General features: G+C 36.9%; 1 protein-coding gene across 1 annotated transcript; it reads right to left on the minus strand.

Moving 5' to 3' along the window:
• Positions 1-325: 325 nt before the first annotated feature.
• LOC145820561 (cytochrome P450 720B2-like) lies at positions 326-3,161 on the minus strand. Its single transcript, XM_082916629.1, has 4 exons — positions 3,026-3,161; positions 1,275-1,396; positions 829-956; positions 326-422 (listed from the first exon to the last, which is right to left on the minus strand). Exons 1-4 carry the CDS (start codon positions 3,159-3,161, stop codon positions 326-328), a joined length of 483 nt encoding a protein of 160 aa, XP_082772755.1.
• Positions 3,162-18,499: the final 15,338 nt, after the last annotated feature.

An 18,499-nucleotide genomic window follows, 5' to 3' on the forward strand; every position in this document is an offset into this window, starting at 1 on the left:
ATAAAATTTCTATTTTTTGCGACAGTTTAGTGCCGTCGCAAAAAGTAAAACCTGTAACAAAATCAATAAAAATAATAAAATTTTCTGTTTTTTGCGACGGTGTAGTGCCGTCACAAAAAAGAAAAAAAATCTCCGATAAAATTATTAAAAATATTAAAATTTCTCCATAATAATTGCATAATAATATAAAAATTCATGTATAAAAATAACAATTTCTTCGTAATAAAAATTTTACAATGATTTACAAATTATGGAAGGATAAGGGCATTAACAGTATGTATGTATATAATGGGAAAATAAAAATTTTATTTTTATTTTATTTTTTTCAACTCGTCATCCGTCTGGTTATTTGGATTTGAAAGCCATTCACTAATCGAGCTGAAGGAAAGAAAGGCATCTGATCCTCCTTGAGTTGGGTCCACCTACCAAAATAATTTGCAGCGAAATAAGAACTTCATTTACAGCATAATTTCTTCACATCATCCACACAAAAAAAATATGTATATAATCCATCATATTTATAAATAAATAATGAGACCCACCATTAATTTTTGAATGTGATGTGTCCTACATGCAAATATGGTGGAGTTTATTGTGTGGATCTGTCTAAGAAGTTGAAGAAAATGGTGAAACGTATTTGGTGATATATATATATATATATATATAAAAACCCTCAAAAAACAAACCCATAATTTGAGGACATCTTTTACAACCATTAATTAATGCAACATAATTTTTCTTAAGTTTTTTATTTTTTATTTTGGTAGTATGCAAAAGTCTGTTTGTCTGTATAATGTTTTTTATAAGTATTTGAGGGATGAAAATAACCTGTATGTAGTAACGAAGTAATGAAGAAAGAGAGCAATTTGAAGGCGAGCCAACTCTGCCCCTGGACAAAATCTAGCTCCTCCTCCAAATGGAGCATAAAATGGACTACTTCTCCAATTTCTCTTTCCCTTTATATAGGAAACAAAACAAAAACAAAAACAAAAAAACAGGTTTTATTATTTATTTTCAAGAGTAGATGAAAGCAAAGTGGTAATATGCAAACAATAAGTCTAGAAACATAAATCAAATACAGAACAAAACAAGACACAAAATACATCAATGGACACAAATTTTCAAAAGTAGGTCCCATCAACAAATGCTGTAAATCCTATCCATTCATGTGTTTTTGTGTCCGGTTCTGTATTCCTAAACTTGCTATTATGTAACATATAGATATATACATAGTATAATTAGCGAATCTAAGTGCGCATCTCTATTTGACTGACCTGATTCAAAGGGTCCATCCATCTCCATGGATTGAAAGTGATTGCTCCTTCATACAAATTTTCATCTAAATGGACTGCTGAAAGAAATGGAACCACAAAACATCCTTTGGGAATGACATAACCTACAACCAAGCAACATAAATGAAAAGAGATTAATTAGTCAATTATTTGTTCTTGCCAAATACATTTTCGAAATCTCTTAAGCTTTTACAGAGAATAAACTAAATTATATATTTAGACTTTGTCAGAAAACATAATATTACCCTATTCCTACAATTTAAAATGTACTTAAAAAGAAAAAAAGAACAGGTTAGAAAAACAACAACAATAATGTACACAACATATTTTGGCATAGTGGTGCATGTGACAAGGGAAAATGATATTTACTACTAATTAATATATTACTTTCGTTTCGTCCAGTACTAATGAGTTCAAATGAAAATATTACAATAAAACTCAATATCAGCCCCAAGACATTTTTAAGTCAATGCCAAGTTGAGTACAAGACGCAATGACAACCTAACCGAATTATTGTAGGATAAATTTTTGTGTGTGAATAAGTTGGTTATAATATTGCAAATTAAAGCTTCTTCACCACCTATGCATTCCGCCTAGCATTATCCATAAATATGAGTGAAAGTATTTAAACCGTTATTTCCTTCAATAGGAGCACAATAAATTGAAAGGCAAAGAGATTGAACTCCCCCTTCAGCCATCCGATCTAACACTAAACAAACAGTAAAAAAAAAAAACAAGAAAGTCAAGAAAACAGAGTGCTTGTGAATCAAAAAACCTTCCCTTCCAGCAAAAGGATCATGAGAAGGGCCAGCATCCTGTCCGATGTGGCGTTGCACCAGCAGCCGTTGTGGATCTCTCTACCCTCAGCCACTTTATCATATTCATCTTCTTCTTCCTGAAGGCAGTTTGATCACAAGAAACGTATCAGCCTTGGATGTAACCAGCCAGCCCATTGATTTCCCAAGGAAAGTTTGAAGCTAGTTGAAACCTCCAAATTCCCACACTCATCCAAATATATATAAAGAAACAAATTACAAGCAACCCTACAAGCATATACAGACACTAGAATTCCACCAACGAGAGTAGATGAATATAAAAAAAAAAAAATCATCCCAATTTTTTCCAAGATAAAACCAAATAAGGTACCAATAAGAAATATAGCAATGTCTAAAACCAAGTTTAATGGTATTATCAGCAAGAAATATTCTAAAACCAATGAGTACTCGTTGCGTTTGTGCATTAAAAAATTATATCATCCATTCATGAGCAAATGTATTGTGCCATCTCAAGCAAATCCAAAACACAATCAACACCTTTATTTATTTATCAAACAAACTTATAAAATTAAAAAATTATTACTGTGTTTGAATCTTGAACTTGTGGAGAAACAATAAACTGAAAGGCAAAGAAATTGAAATAATAGAAGCTAAATATATATATTCTTTTTTGGAAAATGAGAAGAAAATTAATAGGAGATATTAGTCAAAAGAAATCTACTTTTTTGGTTAATTCAAGCATAAAATTAAAAATGTAATCTATGTGTATTTTTTCTTCCCATCACATCACAAATACAATACAAGATCCAAAAGTAGAACCAGGTCACGTTTGTGTCCTTTGATCACATCATAATACTATCATATAACCATAATCAAGCAAAGCCTTCACATCCAATTAAGTAAAATCAAAACAAGAACAAACAGTTTCACCAACATAAATTAACAAAAATGAGAAACAAAATTCGAACTTGAACCTCGTTATCAAGCGTTGAGTCCAAGCCAATGGACGATCTAATCTCCCATTCGTCTCTACCATCACCCTCGACATATTCAGAGGATTGTCTACCGCCTCCCAATTGATCATCATCGTCATTGATATCTTGGAGGTCGTGTCGTTGTCGAGTATTTCTGGCGAAAAGGCAATCGAAAGATAAAGAAATGGGGGTCTGGTCGTCGTCTTTGGCGGATGAGGGTCATCGCCACTCTCTCTTCTCAACCTCGTCGTCGGTGAGAGACCACAGAGGGCTTAGCGATGATGATGATGATGATGATGATGATGATGATGAGAGACCCGCAGATCTTCTGGACTCGAGCTCTGAAAGTGTTGTCCATCGAATCCGAAGACGAAGCCATCGATATCGATTGGTTGATATTTGATTGACGATTCAAACACGTCTGTATGTATGTATGTTGATATTTGATTCTGATTTCCTACTTCTACGCCTAGAACTCCTGCTCTTCCTCTTCCTCATCGACCGTGAATCATCCGAATCAGCATCTGGAACAAATTGAGACGGAGAGAGAGAGAGAGAGACGTAAGAAGAGATTAGGGATTTTGAGATTAGGGATTTTGGTTCAAGAGATTGGGGATTTTGGGTTTGGGGTGGGGGGAAACCCGAGCAGGAATAGAAAAAGGGGGGGGAAAGAGATTACAAATGAATTTTTTTTTTTATTTTCATTACAAATGAATATTTAAATAATAAAATGACTTTTTTTTTTTTTTTTGCAACGGAGGATGCAGTTGCCAAAAAAAATTATTTTTTATTAATTATAGTTAATGAATTTTTTTTTATTTGGTAGAAGTAGGGATAATATTTTCTATTAAAATAAAGTTAATTTTTTGTGGTCAATGAAAAAAAAATTTTGCGACCCATTTTTTTTTTTTTTTTTTTGTTACTAAAAATCAAGAACTAATTTTTTGTGGTAAAGGATGGGAAATGGCAGTAGTGGTGAAAGTGGTGGATAAGAGGTGATAGTGGTGGTGGTAGTGATGGTGAAGAAGATAAGTGGTGAAGTTGTGGTAGTTATAGAGGAGATAAATAGCGATAGTGGATAAGAGGTAATGGTAGTAGTAGTGGTGGTAGTGGAGTGGTAGCGATGATGGTAGTAATGATAGTTGTAGAGGTTGAGTGACAACAGTGGTAGTAGTGGTGAATGTGGTAGAGAAGATGGGTGGTAAGAGAGAGATGAATGAGAGACAGATAGAGAAGAGAGATAGAGAGAGAGATAGAGAGAAAGAGAGAGAGACAGACAGACAGACAAAGACAAAGTGATGAGCGAGAGAGAGACAAAGTGGTCGCTAAAAGTGAAGAGAGATGAACGAGATATAGAGAGAGAGAGAGAGAGAAGATAAATGAGCGAGAGAGAAGAGAGATAGAGAGAAGAGAGATGAGCGAGAGACAAAGAGAGAAAGAGAAAGATAAAGAGACAGAGAGAAAGACTGACAGACAGAGTAAAGTGATGAGTGAGAGAGAGAAGAGAGGTAATATTTTGTGGTAGAGGAGAGGAAGCGGCAGTAGTGGTGAAGGTGGTGGATAAAAGATGATGGTGGTAGTAGTGGTGGTGGTGGTGGTGATGGCGAAGGAGATTAGTGGTGAAGTTATGGTAGTGGTAGTGGTAGTGGTAGAGTAGATGGAGTGGTAGGGGTGAAAGAGAGGTAATGGTAGTAGTAGTAATGACAATAGTGGTAGTGGAGATGGGTGGTGAGAGAGAGGGATGAGTGAGAGACAGATAGAGGAGAGAGAGAGAGAGAGAGAAAAGCAGAGACAGAGTGGTGAACGAGAGAGAAAGACAAAGTGGTCGCTAAAAGTGCATTTTCTTGTAGTGGATCGATAAATCGAGAGGGAGCTCAGTAAATAGAAAAGACGGAAGTGAGAGAGTAAGCAACGCGAACACAGTGGGGGAGAGAGAAAGAAAAAAAAAGAGATAGAGAGTGAAAGACAGAAAGAGAGACAAAAAGAGAAAAGAGATAAACGAGAGAGACAGGAGAGAGATAGAGATAAGAGAGATGAGCGAAAGAGACATAGAGAGAAAAGAGATGAACGAGAGAGACAAAGAGATGAGCAAGAGTGAGAGGTGAGAGAGATAGAGAGAAGAGAGATGTGTGAGAGAGATAGAGAGAAGAGAGATGAGCGAAAGAGACAAAGAGAGAAAAGAGATGAGAGAAAAGATAGATGAATGAGAGACACAGAGAGAGAGACAAATAGACAGACAGAGAAGAGTGATGAATGAGAGAGAGAAATAAAAGAGAGAGAAGAAGATGAAAAAATGGGTGAAAAGATGTAGACAAAGAGAGAGAGAAAAAAAAGAAGAGAGAGAGAAGAGAGACAAAGAGAGAAAATAGATGAAAGAGATAGAGAGAAGAGAGATGGACGACAGACACAGAGAAAAAGAGAGAGACAGACAGACAGACAGACAGAGAAGAGTAATGAGTGAGAGAGAGAAAGAGACACAGAGAGAAAGAGAGAGATGGACAGACATAGAAGAGTGATGAGTGAGAGAGAGAGAGAGAGAAAAGGGACAGAGACACATAGAGAAAGGGAGAGACAAATAGACAGAGAAGAGTGATGAGTAAGAGAGAGCAAGAGAAGAGAGACAGAAACAGAGAGATAAGAAGATGAAAAAATGGATGAAAAGAGAAATGTTCAAAAGAGTAAGACGACGTCGTTTATAGTAGATCGATAAATCGAGAAGGAGCTCGATAAATAGAGAAGATGGGAGTAAGAAAGTGAGCAAGGCGAACATAGTGAGGGAGAAATAGATAAATAGACAAGTAGGTAGAGAGAGAGAGAGAAAAGAATGATGAGTGAGAGAGAGACAGGGAGAGAGAGAGAGATAGAAAAAGAAATAGAGAGAGAGATAGAAAAAGAGAGAGAAACAAGAGATGAGCGAAAGATAAACAAAAAAAGAGAGAAATAGAGCGAAAATAGATGAGCGAGAGAGAGACACGGAAAAAGAGAGAGACAGAGAGAGAAGAGAAATGGGCGAGAGAGATAGAAAAATAAGAGAGAGAGAGAGAGAAAAGAAATGAGAGAGATAGAGAGAAGAGAGATGAGCGAGAGAGACAGAGAGATAAAACAAATGAGAGAGATAAAGAGAAGAGAGATAGGCGAGAGACACAGAGAGAAAATGAGAGAGAGAAACAGACAGACAGAGAAAGAAGAGTGATGAGTGAAAGAAATAAAGAGAAGAGAGAGAAAGAGATAGAGACAGAGAGACAGGAAGATGAAAAAATGAATGAAAAGAGAAATGTTATATCAAAAGAGTAAGACGACATTGTTTTTTTTAATTTTTTTTGCGACAAAAAAATACCGTTGAATTTATTCAAACCATTTTGTGACTGTATATATATGAAGCTGTCTCAAAACCACAATCACTATGCTAGATTAGAGTTTTTCAAAAACTCTTTTGAGAAAATTATACTTTCTTGTTTTTCGTGTTATATTGTTTTTACTGAATTTTTTTAATATTTTAAGTTTTTTTTTTAATTTTTAGACACACCTAACATAAATACACCTAAAAATTAAAAAACAATTGTAAAAAAAATCTTTTAAAAATTCACTAAATACCAAAAATAAAATAATTCAATACATTTTTTTTTTGTATTTTTATGTATTTATTAATTTTTAAAAATATTTTTTCATAATTTTTTTTTAGATACATCTAAGTAAGGTGCATCTAAAAAAAATATTTAAAATTTAAAAAATATTCACTAAAAAAAAAAAAAAAAACACGAAAGTCACTTTTTGCGACGGCAGAAAATGCCGTCTCAAAAAAGCAGAGTATTTGCGATGGCACCATTTGCCGTCTCAAAAAAGCAGAGCATTTGCAACGGCACAATTTGCCGTCTCAAAAAATGAGAGTATTTGCGACGTATTTTCTGCCGTCGCAAAAAGTGACTTTTTGAGACAGCAAGTGTGCTGTCGCAAATAGTTCCGTCTCATAAACCCACTTTTCTTGTAGTGTTTGTTGGGTTAGGTTTCCCTCCTATGTGGAGGATGGCCCAAATACATAATAAAACCCATGTGAGTTCCAAAGCCCACATGGAGAGGTTATGTTTTTGGATTGATTTGGCCCATGAGTGTAGTATTACAAACCCTTCTCTGTAACTTAGAGAAGAGCAGACGCAGCAGCCACAAAACAGAGAGGAGAGGAGAGGCCAAGGTTTTGGAGAAATTCTGTCCAGCAGTTATCAAGCTATCCAATCAACAAGTATCTGCGGTCCGATTGAGCTGAAATTTGGTAGGCGAGTTCACAACTCAAAACTCTAAATTCTGGATGGTGGAGATCAGATTTGGAGTATTCTACTGCCGGTTTTTGGCCCGTGAACAGTACCCGTTTTTGGTGAGATTTTTCCTAAACTTTGTATTTTGATCTTTGGTTGCCAAAGAAGCTTATTTGTAAGTTGTTCTTTGATTGTTTGTCTCTAGTTCTATCTAGAGAGAACTTTTGTATACCCATTATTTGTTGATAGTGGAGATATTTGGTGGACTATGGTCCCGTGGCTTTTCCTTTCCACATCGAGAAGGTTTTCCACGTTAAAAATTTGTTGTCGCCTTGTTGTGTGATTGTTGGATCATCATTTTCAGATTATTTTCAGAATATATTGTGCTCTATTAAATTGTTTCCTAATAGGTTCACACAAAGAGGGAGAATAAACTATTTCCACTATTTTTGTATCGGATTCGGATATTTCGAATTGATTTTTTATTTTGTTTTCTCCCAACAAAATCATGATAAGTAATAGATATTAACTACTCAATTGTGAGTCCAACTTTGCGCTACGTTAGTGGGGTTTGCAAGGAGTAACACTCCCTTGCCAGAAATAACGAGTGCAGATGATATGTCTTTTGACCTGAATTTTAGAGTAAAGGAATTTATGGTATTTTCGTATTTGTAACATGTTTTCCTAGTTTTTATGTATTTATAGTTGTGGGAAACAACTACCTCTTGTACTTTTTCAAATTATAGTAAAAATAGTAACAACCACAAACATAGGCCTAGTTTGGGATAAACCATGTAAAACTTGTATAATTCGTGTGTACATGTGATTTATCTTTTTTTTTGTTTATTTGTTCATTTCTATGGTTCGTGTTTCACCTATTCTATTATAGTTAGTTGTCATGAATTCTTACACCAACTAGTTTATTTCTTAATGAAAAATTCTAAGTGCATAAAATTTGATTACCAAACCTCACACAACTTTCTCACATTAGGTGAGTATCACTAAAATGTGAGTCCCATCTTATATATTGTATCTAATTTGGTGATTGAATTCTATGAAGGTGGAAGAATTGTTTCCTAATCTACCATCTTATTTTATTTTATTTTATTACTTTGTGTGTGTGAATACATTACAAGAATACATGAAATAAACCCATTGTCAAAATAATCAACTTGGAACAAATGTAGATTACCCATTAATTAGTAAATAGCATAAATATTAGGAAAAATTACATCTCAGAGATTTTTTTCAAAAATTATTTACCAAATAATGAAAAAGTTTATATTTTTACTTTTTAATATATATAAAGTTTATGATTCATTTAAAAATATTTTCCTACAAATCCACTTAAATGAAATTATCCCTAAATATTATAATCTTGCTCACAAGGTGAAACTGATCATTATGAAAGCTTAAAGAGATGAGTGTACATTATTACGGCAAATTTTACCGCATTTGTTTACTTGCTGACGTGGTTATTAACTAAGGTGGTTTAATGTTTGATATTGACATGAACTCTTTTGAAAAGGAAATTTGAATGGAAAAAAATACTCAAGAAAAAAAAAAAAAAAGCATTCTTTAGTTCACTTCATGGTTAAAATTTTTGACAAAATACAATAATACGATTCGAGTTGTATATATATTTAATGGATTAGATTAGTTATTTTTTAACATAAACATGAATATGATACTATCTGTATGGGAAATTTTCCGATCACACTGCCCGCTTAGTAACCAGCTGGAGAGCACTGACAGAATAGATGGCACCTGACTGACCTACAACAGAAATATAAGAATCCCGCGATGGTTTGTCCACCCGGGGGCACTCCGACGATCAAGTCAGTATATCTCTCAAAGATAAATCAAGTACTAAACTCACAGCTTGAGTATCAAAAGCATACCTTAGACCCATGGAGGTGCCTCTCTTTTATAGCCAACATAAACCTAGTCTCAATAGAAGCCTGACTTCTATGGACTTAGGATTACTGCTAATCTTGGACTCCTAGTAAGATTAGGATAAACTCTCTAAGAGTCTTATCTTAATACAAACTGAAGTCTTCTCTCATTCTAGGACTCTTGTCCCTCATCCAGGTTGAGTTCCCTTTTCATTCTAGGACTCTTGTCCCTTATCCACTTATCTCGGATTCCGATATCTTCAGAGATAACCTTGGCCTTGCCGAGATCACCTCGGTGTCACGACCAGGACACGTGGCACCTCGGCTGACACGTCGGCGTCACCTTGCCACGTGTTGGTACTCAGAAAATATGTCCCTACAACTGCCCCCTAGGTTCTATTACCTCAGCATTCTGAGGTGATGGAACCTACACTGTTCGTTCATCTGTGCCCCTCTGTCCGAGATCAAACTCGCCGACCTCAAAGTTCCCTAGACTTTATTGTCCATTGGTGTCAAAAATCAAGTTTCATGCTTTCCAAACTGCTTGAAATCGCACCTCCTAGCCGAGGTTCTGGTTCCATTAATTCGTAAACTCCAAGAGCTTTGCAACTGCTCCACTCACACTCTCTAGTGAGTTCCCGATTTCCAGTCATCTATTTGACTCCGGCGATTTTCATATCGGCGTTCATTTCACTTGGTAGGTTCATAAACTCTTTACTTGCTATTAAGCTCAATCTTTCATAACTCTTCTGAATCTGTTTATTTGCCATCTGTTGCCTTCTATTTTCGCCTATCTTCAAGTTTTGAATTGTTTGAATGCTTGGCACTATTCTTGTCATATCCGCTTTCTGTTGCTAGCATCGTGTCTGGGTCATTACTTTCTTGTTCTTCACATATTTACTTAGTGCCTGTGCACTTGGCTTTATTCTTGAACTTTGTCGTCTTCTTGACTATTTTTCTCTTTTTTCATTCAACCCTCTGGCTTTTTCTCTTTTTAACTCTTTTGCTTAAATCCGTCATTGTTCCAAGCTTTTAAGCTTCTGCAACTGTCTTCGTTCCTCTCCTCCGGTGAAGCTTATGTTATTCTGTCATTGTCGTCAGACTTCAGCAATTCTCATTCTGGCTTCCCTCTTTCTGGTAAGCCACTGTTCCTCCTGATTTTATTTCTTGCTGCTTTCCATGAAGCTCTGCTTCATTGTTAATCACCATTGCTGTTTTACCCGTTGTTTCCAAATCATCTTCTTGAATACACACTGTTCACATATCTGTTGATTTCTGCCACTGTTCTTGGCTTGACACACTTGTGCAATCTTTTTGTCTTGATTTCCTGATAGCTTCATCACCATTCTTGATTACGAATTACATTCTTGTTTCTGTTTTCTGTGTCTTTTTCCAGATTCTTGCTTTCAATCCTTGCCTTCAAACTCCGGGGTGCCAATCGCCGAGAAGAGCTTTGATCAAACTCTTCGGGAGATCGATGCTGAGCTCGAGGCCGAGAAGGCTGTTGAGAAGTCTTTCCCAACTATCTTCTATATCCTGCCGTTGATGCCGAGTAGTTTTGTTTCCTTCTTTTGCTCCTTGTACCTTGTACCTTATACTTTGTCCGTCATTGTATGCTTTTAATGACGTGCCATTTTTGTAGTCTGAATAATTTATTTTTCAATATCCAGGCCGAAGTGCCTTCTTTCTTCTTTAAATGCATTTCTCTGATTTCTTCTTTGAATGTATGTCTTCTTTTTTCTACTCTTGTATGATTCTATACTTAGAATAATTTGCATGTCTTCAAAGTACACCTTGACTGTGCAATCTCTTTGAGTAAAATACCTCTGTCACAACTTCTAATCTTGCTCATCTCGGCCTTGTCCTAACATTTGAAAATATTGTAACATCTATTTTCACAAGTGTTGCTTAGGACTTGTCACTTTCTCAATGTCTTCTATCAAGACTTCAGTTTTCCATATTTCAAGTTTTGACAACCTGGTAGTCTCGGCAAGTACGCAGATATTGCTTGAACTTGACTTTAACTTGTAAATTTTTCTCAAAAATTTCAACAAGTGTTTAACCATCATCCTTTATCATAACCTCGATTTAACTTCAGCTTGTAAATTTTTCTCAAAATTTCAACAAGTGTTAAATCATCTTCCTTTATCATAACCTCGGTTTAACTATAACTTGTAAATTCACACAGAATTTCAACAAGTGTTTAAACCAATCTTCTTCCGATACGACATCGGTTTAACTTCAACTTGTAAATTCACACAGAATTTCAACAAGTGTTAAATATGGCATCGGTTTAACTTCAACTTGTAAATTCACACAAAATTTCAACAAGTGTTAAACATCTTCTCGGTTTAACTTCAACTTGTAAATTCACACAAAATTTCAACAAGTGTTAAATATCACATCTGTTTAACTTCAACTTATAAATTCACACAGAATTTTAACAAGTGTTTAAATATCACATCGGTTTAACTTCAACTTGTAAATTCACACAGAATTTCAACAAGTGTTAAACATCATCTCGGTTTAACTTTAACTTGTAAATTCACACAGAATTTCAACAAGTGTTAAATATCACATCGGTTTAACTTCAACTTGTAAATTCACACAGAATTTCAACAAGTGTTAAACATCATCTCGGTTTAACTTTAACTTGTAAATTCACACAGAATTTCAACAAGTGTTAAATATCACATCGGTTTAACTTCAACTTGTAAATTCACACAGAATTTCAACAAGTGTTAAACATCATCTCGGTTTAACTTTAACTTGTAAATTCACAAAAAATTTCAACAAGTGTTAAATATGATCTCGGTTTAACTTCAACTTGTAAATTCACACAGAATTTCAACAAGTGTTAAACATCATCTCGGTTTAACCAACTTGTAAATTACTACATATTTCAACAAGTGGTAAACATCATATCTGTTTAACCAACCTGTAAATTGCTACAAATTTCAACAAGTGGTAAACATCATATCGGTTTAACCAACCTGTAAATTGCTACAAATTTCAACAAGTGGTAAACATCATATCGGTTTAACTAACTTGTAAATTGCTACAAATTTCAACAAGTGGTAAACATCATATCGGTTTAACCAACTTGTAAATTGTTACAAATTTCAACAAGTGATAAACATATTATTCTTCTCTCTGCCCCCTACATGGCTTCCACATACTCCTTTGCGAACCTTATAAAAGGTCTTTAACCTGGCTAACTGCAGTCCAACCTTGTGTGTTTTCTTTTTTATCTTCTGGGATCTGAGATTTGCTCACTGAGCTCTTCTTTTTTCGGACTTAAGTGCCGAGATCTTGTCTGCTAGAATCTTGGATCTGCCCACTCAGGTTGAGCTCTTCTTTTCTCGGACCTACTCATTGTAGACACCCTATTTTTGATCGCCTTTAAGACTTGGACGCGACTGATGGTTTTGAAAGATGCGCAGGGCAAAGGTTCAATTTCTTCGGCAAGGAGAGATAGTCAAATCTCAACTTCATACCCCTTTTTGGACCAAAACAATCTTGATCAAAATATTTTAGACCTTGAAACCCTCTCTTTCAAAAACGTTTTTGAAATAAAGTTTCTACAATGTCCCGACACTCGCATTTTGTTAAATGTCGCGCTTTTCGGTAAACCGAGCGAGGACAAAGTGGAAATGAATGAAGGAGAGATGAACTCTTTTGAAAAATATTTCAAAACACCTTGTTTAGGGGTTTGGAGTTGAAGAAAAGAGGAGAGGAGAGAAGAAAACAAGGTTGGGAGAAGTTCGGCATGGATCCGGGTAGGACCGAATCTGCGCGGCTTCACGGAAAATGGCATAACTTTTTCCACAGAAGGAATTTTAATACAAGGTTTGCGCCATTGGAAAGCTAACTTCCGGGGCTTCAATTTGGACATGAATGGCCACCATTGGACTTCCCAATCACCGTCCGGCCACCTTTCTTTCCGGAAGAACCATTTTTTGTTCTAAAAAGTAGCAGGCCGACCAGAAAATCTAGCAAGCCGGCCACCTATTTGGTGAATGGCCTTTTTTGCCCTTTTGAGCTGGTCGGCCATGATCCTTGTCCCAAGTGCATTCCAGCCATGTATTTTGTTTTGCACTTCAACCATGTCCGAGGGTTTGGCCTGTTGGAGGGGGAAACTTGAATTTGAAATTTCCCCCCTTTTCTCCACTCCTTTGCCTATAAAACTAGCCCCTCCCCTTTAGTTTTGAGGGTTACAAAAATTGGTTCTAAGCCTCTTGCAGTCAATCCCTCTTCCCTTCTATTCCAAGCATCAAAACCCTTTTGTTTTTTTTTTTTGGCCCCTTTTTACACCACCACATAGCACCACCTCCCCACCATCCTTTCCAACACTTGGAGCTGGTCTTCCAGAGGCAAGGAGCACCTTTTCTCAAGCCAAGAGTTGTTGAAGCATTGGTCTTCAAGGGTAAGCCTTCTATCCCTCTCTTTGGCCCTATTTTTGCTCAATATATTAGCTCCTCTTGCTTGCATATTTGGGCTCCGACTCTAACTGAAAATAGCATTATTTTGAGCTTCTTTTCATGTTTGTTTAAGGGCCTCTCCCTGTTTGAGGCTTCCTTTTTACACTTGCTTCTTTACCTCTCTTGTATGCCTCTTTCTTGCATAGTATTTTAGGCTCATTTGTAAATTGTTTCGAGCTTGGTTATAAACTTCAAAGTGGCTTATTTTGAGCCCTTATTCAACATTATTGAAGGGATATTCACTGTTTGAGGCTTCATTTTGTCACTTGCCTCTTTATCCCTCTTTTGGCCTTATTTTTGCATGTTTTGTTAGCCCCTTGTGCTTGTATTTTTGGGCTCTGGTCTGAACTGTAAATAGCCTTATTTTGACCCCCTATTAATTTTTGATCAAGGGACCTTTGCTGTTTGTGTTTAAACCTCTTTTTAGGCCTTATTTTGCATAGTATTTTAAGCTTGCATGTGAACTGTTTTGGGTTTGGTCACTAACTGTAAAACACCATGTTTTGGGCCCCTCTTCAACTTTGTTGAAGGGCCCTCCTCTGTTTGAGGCCAGCAACCATCACTTGCTTCTTTGTTTCCCTTTTGGCCCATTTCTTGCACAATGTTTTAGGCCTGTTTGTGTTTAGATACGTGGCTTGTTGTAAACTGTAAAGTGCCTCATTTCGAGCCCCTCTTCAACTTTTTTGAAGGGCTCTTGGCCATTCAGGGCCAGCAGCTGCTACTTGCTTCATTACCTCTCTTACGGGCCATTTTTGCATGTTAGCTTAGTCCTATTTGTGTCCATTGTTTGGCCTTGCTTAAAACTGTAAATATGCTTTTTTTGGGACTGTCTTGATTCTGTCTTCACACTTCATGTTCAAATAATGCATGCTTTGCATAGCCATAGGTCATTCCATGCACCTAATTTCATGTTTCGGGTCTCATTCCATGTATCGGGTGCCATGTTTCCATGTTCTGGGGCTGTTTTGCATCATATTTTGCTACTGAAATTTGCATGCTAGTATGCCATATTCCATGCCTTGCCATGTCTTGTTAGAGTGGCATTTGTGCCTTAGGATCGGTCTTCGGTTTGCGTGCATGTGTGCACGCATTTCAAGTGTCTCATTTTCATCTTATGGCTACTGATGTGAGTGTGGCTGTGGTCTACTCGTGTTGGTGTAAGTCCATTGTGCATTGTGTATGCCATTTCATTTCATAGCATTGTGTATGCTAGGTCGTATGATAGCGCATTGTGTATGCCATGTTACCTCGTGCATCGTGTATGCCATTTCATAACATTGTGCATGTTAGGTTGTATCTTAGTTGCACTCATGCATGTCATGCATATTGCATTGTGCTTGGGTGTCACGACCCAAACCCGGCCCTATGGGTTTAGCACCGTAACCAGCCAGTAATCCGAGATTATCGAAGGCCTGCTTAACAGTAGTACAGTAAAACAGAGTTCAGGGCCCGGCGGAAGCCAATACAGTAAATAAATAATGTCCATTGAGCTGTGACAGTCTGTATGCCAAAAAGATTTTTCATGCATTCATACATACAAACAGTACAGTCTATACAAAATTTACGGTCACACAGTACAGGGACCTAATCCTTTGATAACAGTACAATTAGTAGCTGACAGTCTATACAGTAATCCAAACAGTATGGAGACAGACGGGGGAAAAACAAAACACTCCAAAGCCATAGCATGGCAACTCGGAACCTCGCAGTGAGGCACAAAGGCTGGCTTGACAAAACTGGTGTCTAACCCACGCTCCTAGCTCCGATCTGGTGGCTGAGCACCTACATATATATATATATATATATATATATATATATATACAGTGAGCTAAAGCCCAGTGAATAACATAATGCGTAAAGAGGTTAAGAATGAAATGTCCTTACAGTAATGAAAGCAGTTCATTAAACAATACTTCAGTCTTTCAGTCAGAACAGTTATTCAGTCATATGTGGTACATCCATTAGCATAGCAGTAAACAGTAGGTCTTAAAGACCGAATAGTAATGATGGCCATCAATCAGTAAACAGTAGTGGTTCCACGAGAGAACCGACAGAGATCTCTGTAACAGTAGCAGTAACAGTATACAACAGTTGCTAAGGATGCCACAATACATTTCAAAATATAGGACATACATTCAAACAATTAACAATAATTACTTCAGAAAACAGTTTCATCAAACAGTCAGAAAACATTCTCAGTTGAACATATCTTTACACAATTGTTACTCACAGAGTTTGGGCTACGGTATGCTAGAGCGTGTCTCCCCAGTCGCCAACCCTACACAGTTCATAGGTTGAACACACACCAAGCTACACAATTGGGAAATATCATAACTTAATCCCTAATTTGCCTTGGTATGTTCTACATCTATATCCTCATTAAGATGTCTTAAACTAGGCCTAAGAATGCCTAGGATGGGATGAGGATGCAAAAATACACTTAGAAAACATTTCGCAAAGTTTGCTGAAAATAGGAGCCTCGCTCGAGTGAGCTTCCAAAATCAAAGGCTTCGCTCGAACGAGGAATCCTTCGCTCGAGCGGTCTGTCGAAACAGTAAAAATACTGGATTCTGTGATTTTACGCGCGATGGTCGCTCGATGCTCGCTCGAGCGGAGCCCTGGACAAAGGTGCTCGCTCGAGCGAGGAATCCTTCGCTCGAGCGAGGAAGCCAAATCTGAAATTTCCAGATTTGCCTCCCAAGCTCAAACCAAGCATTCTACCACTCCAAACTCGACCTCTTGGGCCCAAATTCTGGAAAACATAACTAAATTCAATGTATAACAAGTTTCAAAGCTCAATTTATGAATTCAAGCCCCAAAGGTGAGTCAATTAAAACCATATTCAAACCCATTTTCAAGAATATGAAGAACATGCAAACATGCATGGATTCAAACCAAATTCAACCTTCAAAGCTTGTTCAGATTGACTCATTTCTTCAAGAACATGATGAATTCATGGACTCAAGCCTAATTATGAACATGCATGTACAATTTTACCATGAATTCAACTCAAAACTCATCAATTCAAACATGCATGCATGAATTATGTTCTAATCCTACATGTATGAACTAAAACAAGACTTAACTCTACAATTGAAGCATGAATCATGCAAGAATTAATTCTATGACAACAACAAGAAGATGAATGTCCTACCTTAGTCTTGTATTCAAGGTTTAGGAGTCCAATTTGACAATTTACACTTCAATTCCAAGCAATTCAAGCCAATTCAACAAAATGAACTCAATTCTCTCCTATTTCCTCTCTTGGTCGGCTAGTATAAGGAAAAGGGCTGAGGAAATGGTTTTTGATCAAGCATATACAAGTCTCTAAGTGTGTGAGGTAGTGGCCCACTTAGTGGCAAGTTTGGTAAATAAGTCAAAGTTTGCAATATAACAATATTTAATCTAATTCAGTCATACCTAATCACATTTCTGATGAATATACCATTAAATCACATAATTTCCAATGATCCCAAAACATCAATCTATTTTCGATTCGGCCGCTGATAAGGCCTTCATTTTGCAGTTTAAACATAAAAATACCAACAGATAATCAAACAATCGAACAGATAAAAATGCAATACAATAGATATGCTCAGTCAATTCAGTTCCAGTTTTCAATCAGTCCATTCAGTACTTCAGTTAGTTCAATTATCTGTCATAAGCAGTCCAGTTTAGTAATAATCAGTAGGTAATTCAGTAATTTTTTTTTTCCGGTAAGTAGTATGGGGGTTGTTACATTGGGATAGGGGTTAGCCCGAGCACGGGAAACGAGGGGCGTTTCGTACTTCGAGTGACGGAACGTGTCTCAATTCCCAATCACCGACACTCCGGATTATCCATGATGGAGTTTAGGTTTTATTGTGTTTATACGCGCATTCATTTCATATTGAGTCGTGCAATTCGACTCCTCGGCCATCATGCATCGATATGCGTGATTGGTGGCACGAGGATCGAGGACTACACTCCCTGAAAGGTAGTCACGCATACATATGTGAAAATACTTTGCCATGCCCCTTTCTTGCTCTCTGTTACAGCAAATCAAGAGTCAGCAGCCTTCCGGAGCTTGGCATGCATCCCAAGAACAATTGCAAACAGAGGCTAATTGGGGCATCGCAATGGATTTCCGCACAAGGCAACCCGAACATGCATCATTCATCATCCGGAGCAGAGTTGAGGCAGTCCCTGGCTTGCATGCCAATTTATTGCTTTCCTAATTTAATTTGTTAATTAATTAGGGTTTTGTACATATTTGGACTGTAATATTTATTCGGGACTGTATTATTTATTCGGACCCTCCGCGTGAGGGCAATATTGTAATAAGTGTGCGTGTGTGTGGTGTATGTCTTCCAACCCCACATCTTTCTCCCTTTTATTTACCAGCTTATGATGGTTAGATTAGGGCATATTTCAATTAGCATACAGTATGATAGCATGTTTGCATTCATTCATCTGTTTTGCATGCACTGGACTCGGCGCATCATACTAACTGCATTGTATTTTCAATTTCAAGTTGAATACATGTTAGCTGTAGCATTTTATATGCCATGTTTAGAATAGCCGAGCCTGCTATAGTTGCATTTTTGCATGTGTTGCATTAGACATTTCTGTATAGTTAGGATCATGCATGGATTTCTAATTAGTTTCTGTTTTGGCTTGGAGTACTCGGTAAGTTTTATGCTTTAGCATCCTTGCATGCGTGTGAGTGACTGCCATGATACCATGCTTACCATGAGGCTAATTGCTTATGTGATATAACTGCCTGAATGCCTGTGGGTGAAGGTTGGGTTATTTGGATTGGAACAATTCATTCACTGTGTGTTTTAAGCCC

This window comes from Camellia sinensis, chromosome 1, assembly GCF_055761805.1.
Source record: "Camellia sinensis isolate YWXY chromosome 1, ASM5576180v1, whole genome shotgun sequence".
Lineage (NCBI taxonomy): Eukaryota > Viridiplantae > Streptophyta > Magnoliopsida > Ericales > Theaceae > Camellia > Camellia sinensis.

Bases quoted from the DNA above. Each gene is read 5' to 3' on its own strand.
- LOC145820561 (XM_082916629.1), bottom strand. From the start codon at position 3,161: ATGACGATGATGATCAATTGGGAGGCGGTAGACAATCCTCTGAATATG. The intron at 1,397-3,025 runs GTTTCTCATTTT...GCTTGGTTGTAG, and splicing joins GAGGTTCAAGTTCGAATTTT to GTTATGTCATTCCCAAAGGA. The intron at 423-828 runs GTTATTTTCATC...TTATTTTGGTAG, and splicing joins TACTTCGTTACTACATACAG to GTGGACCCAACTCAAGGAGG.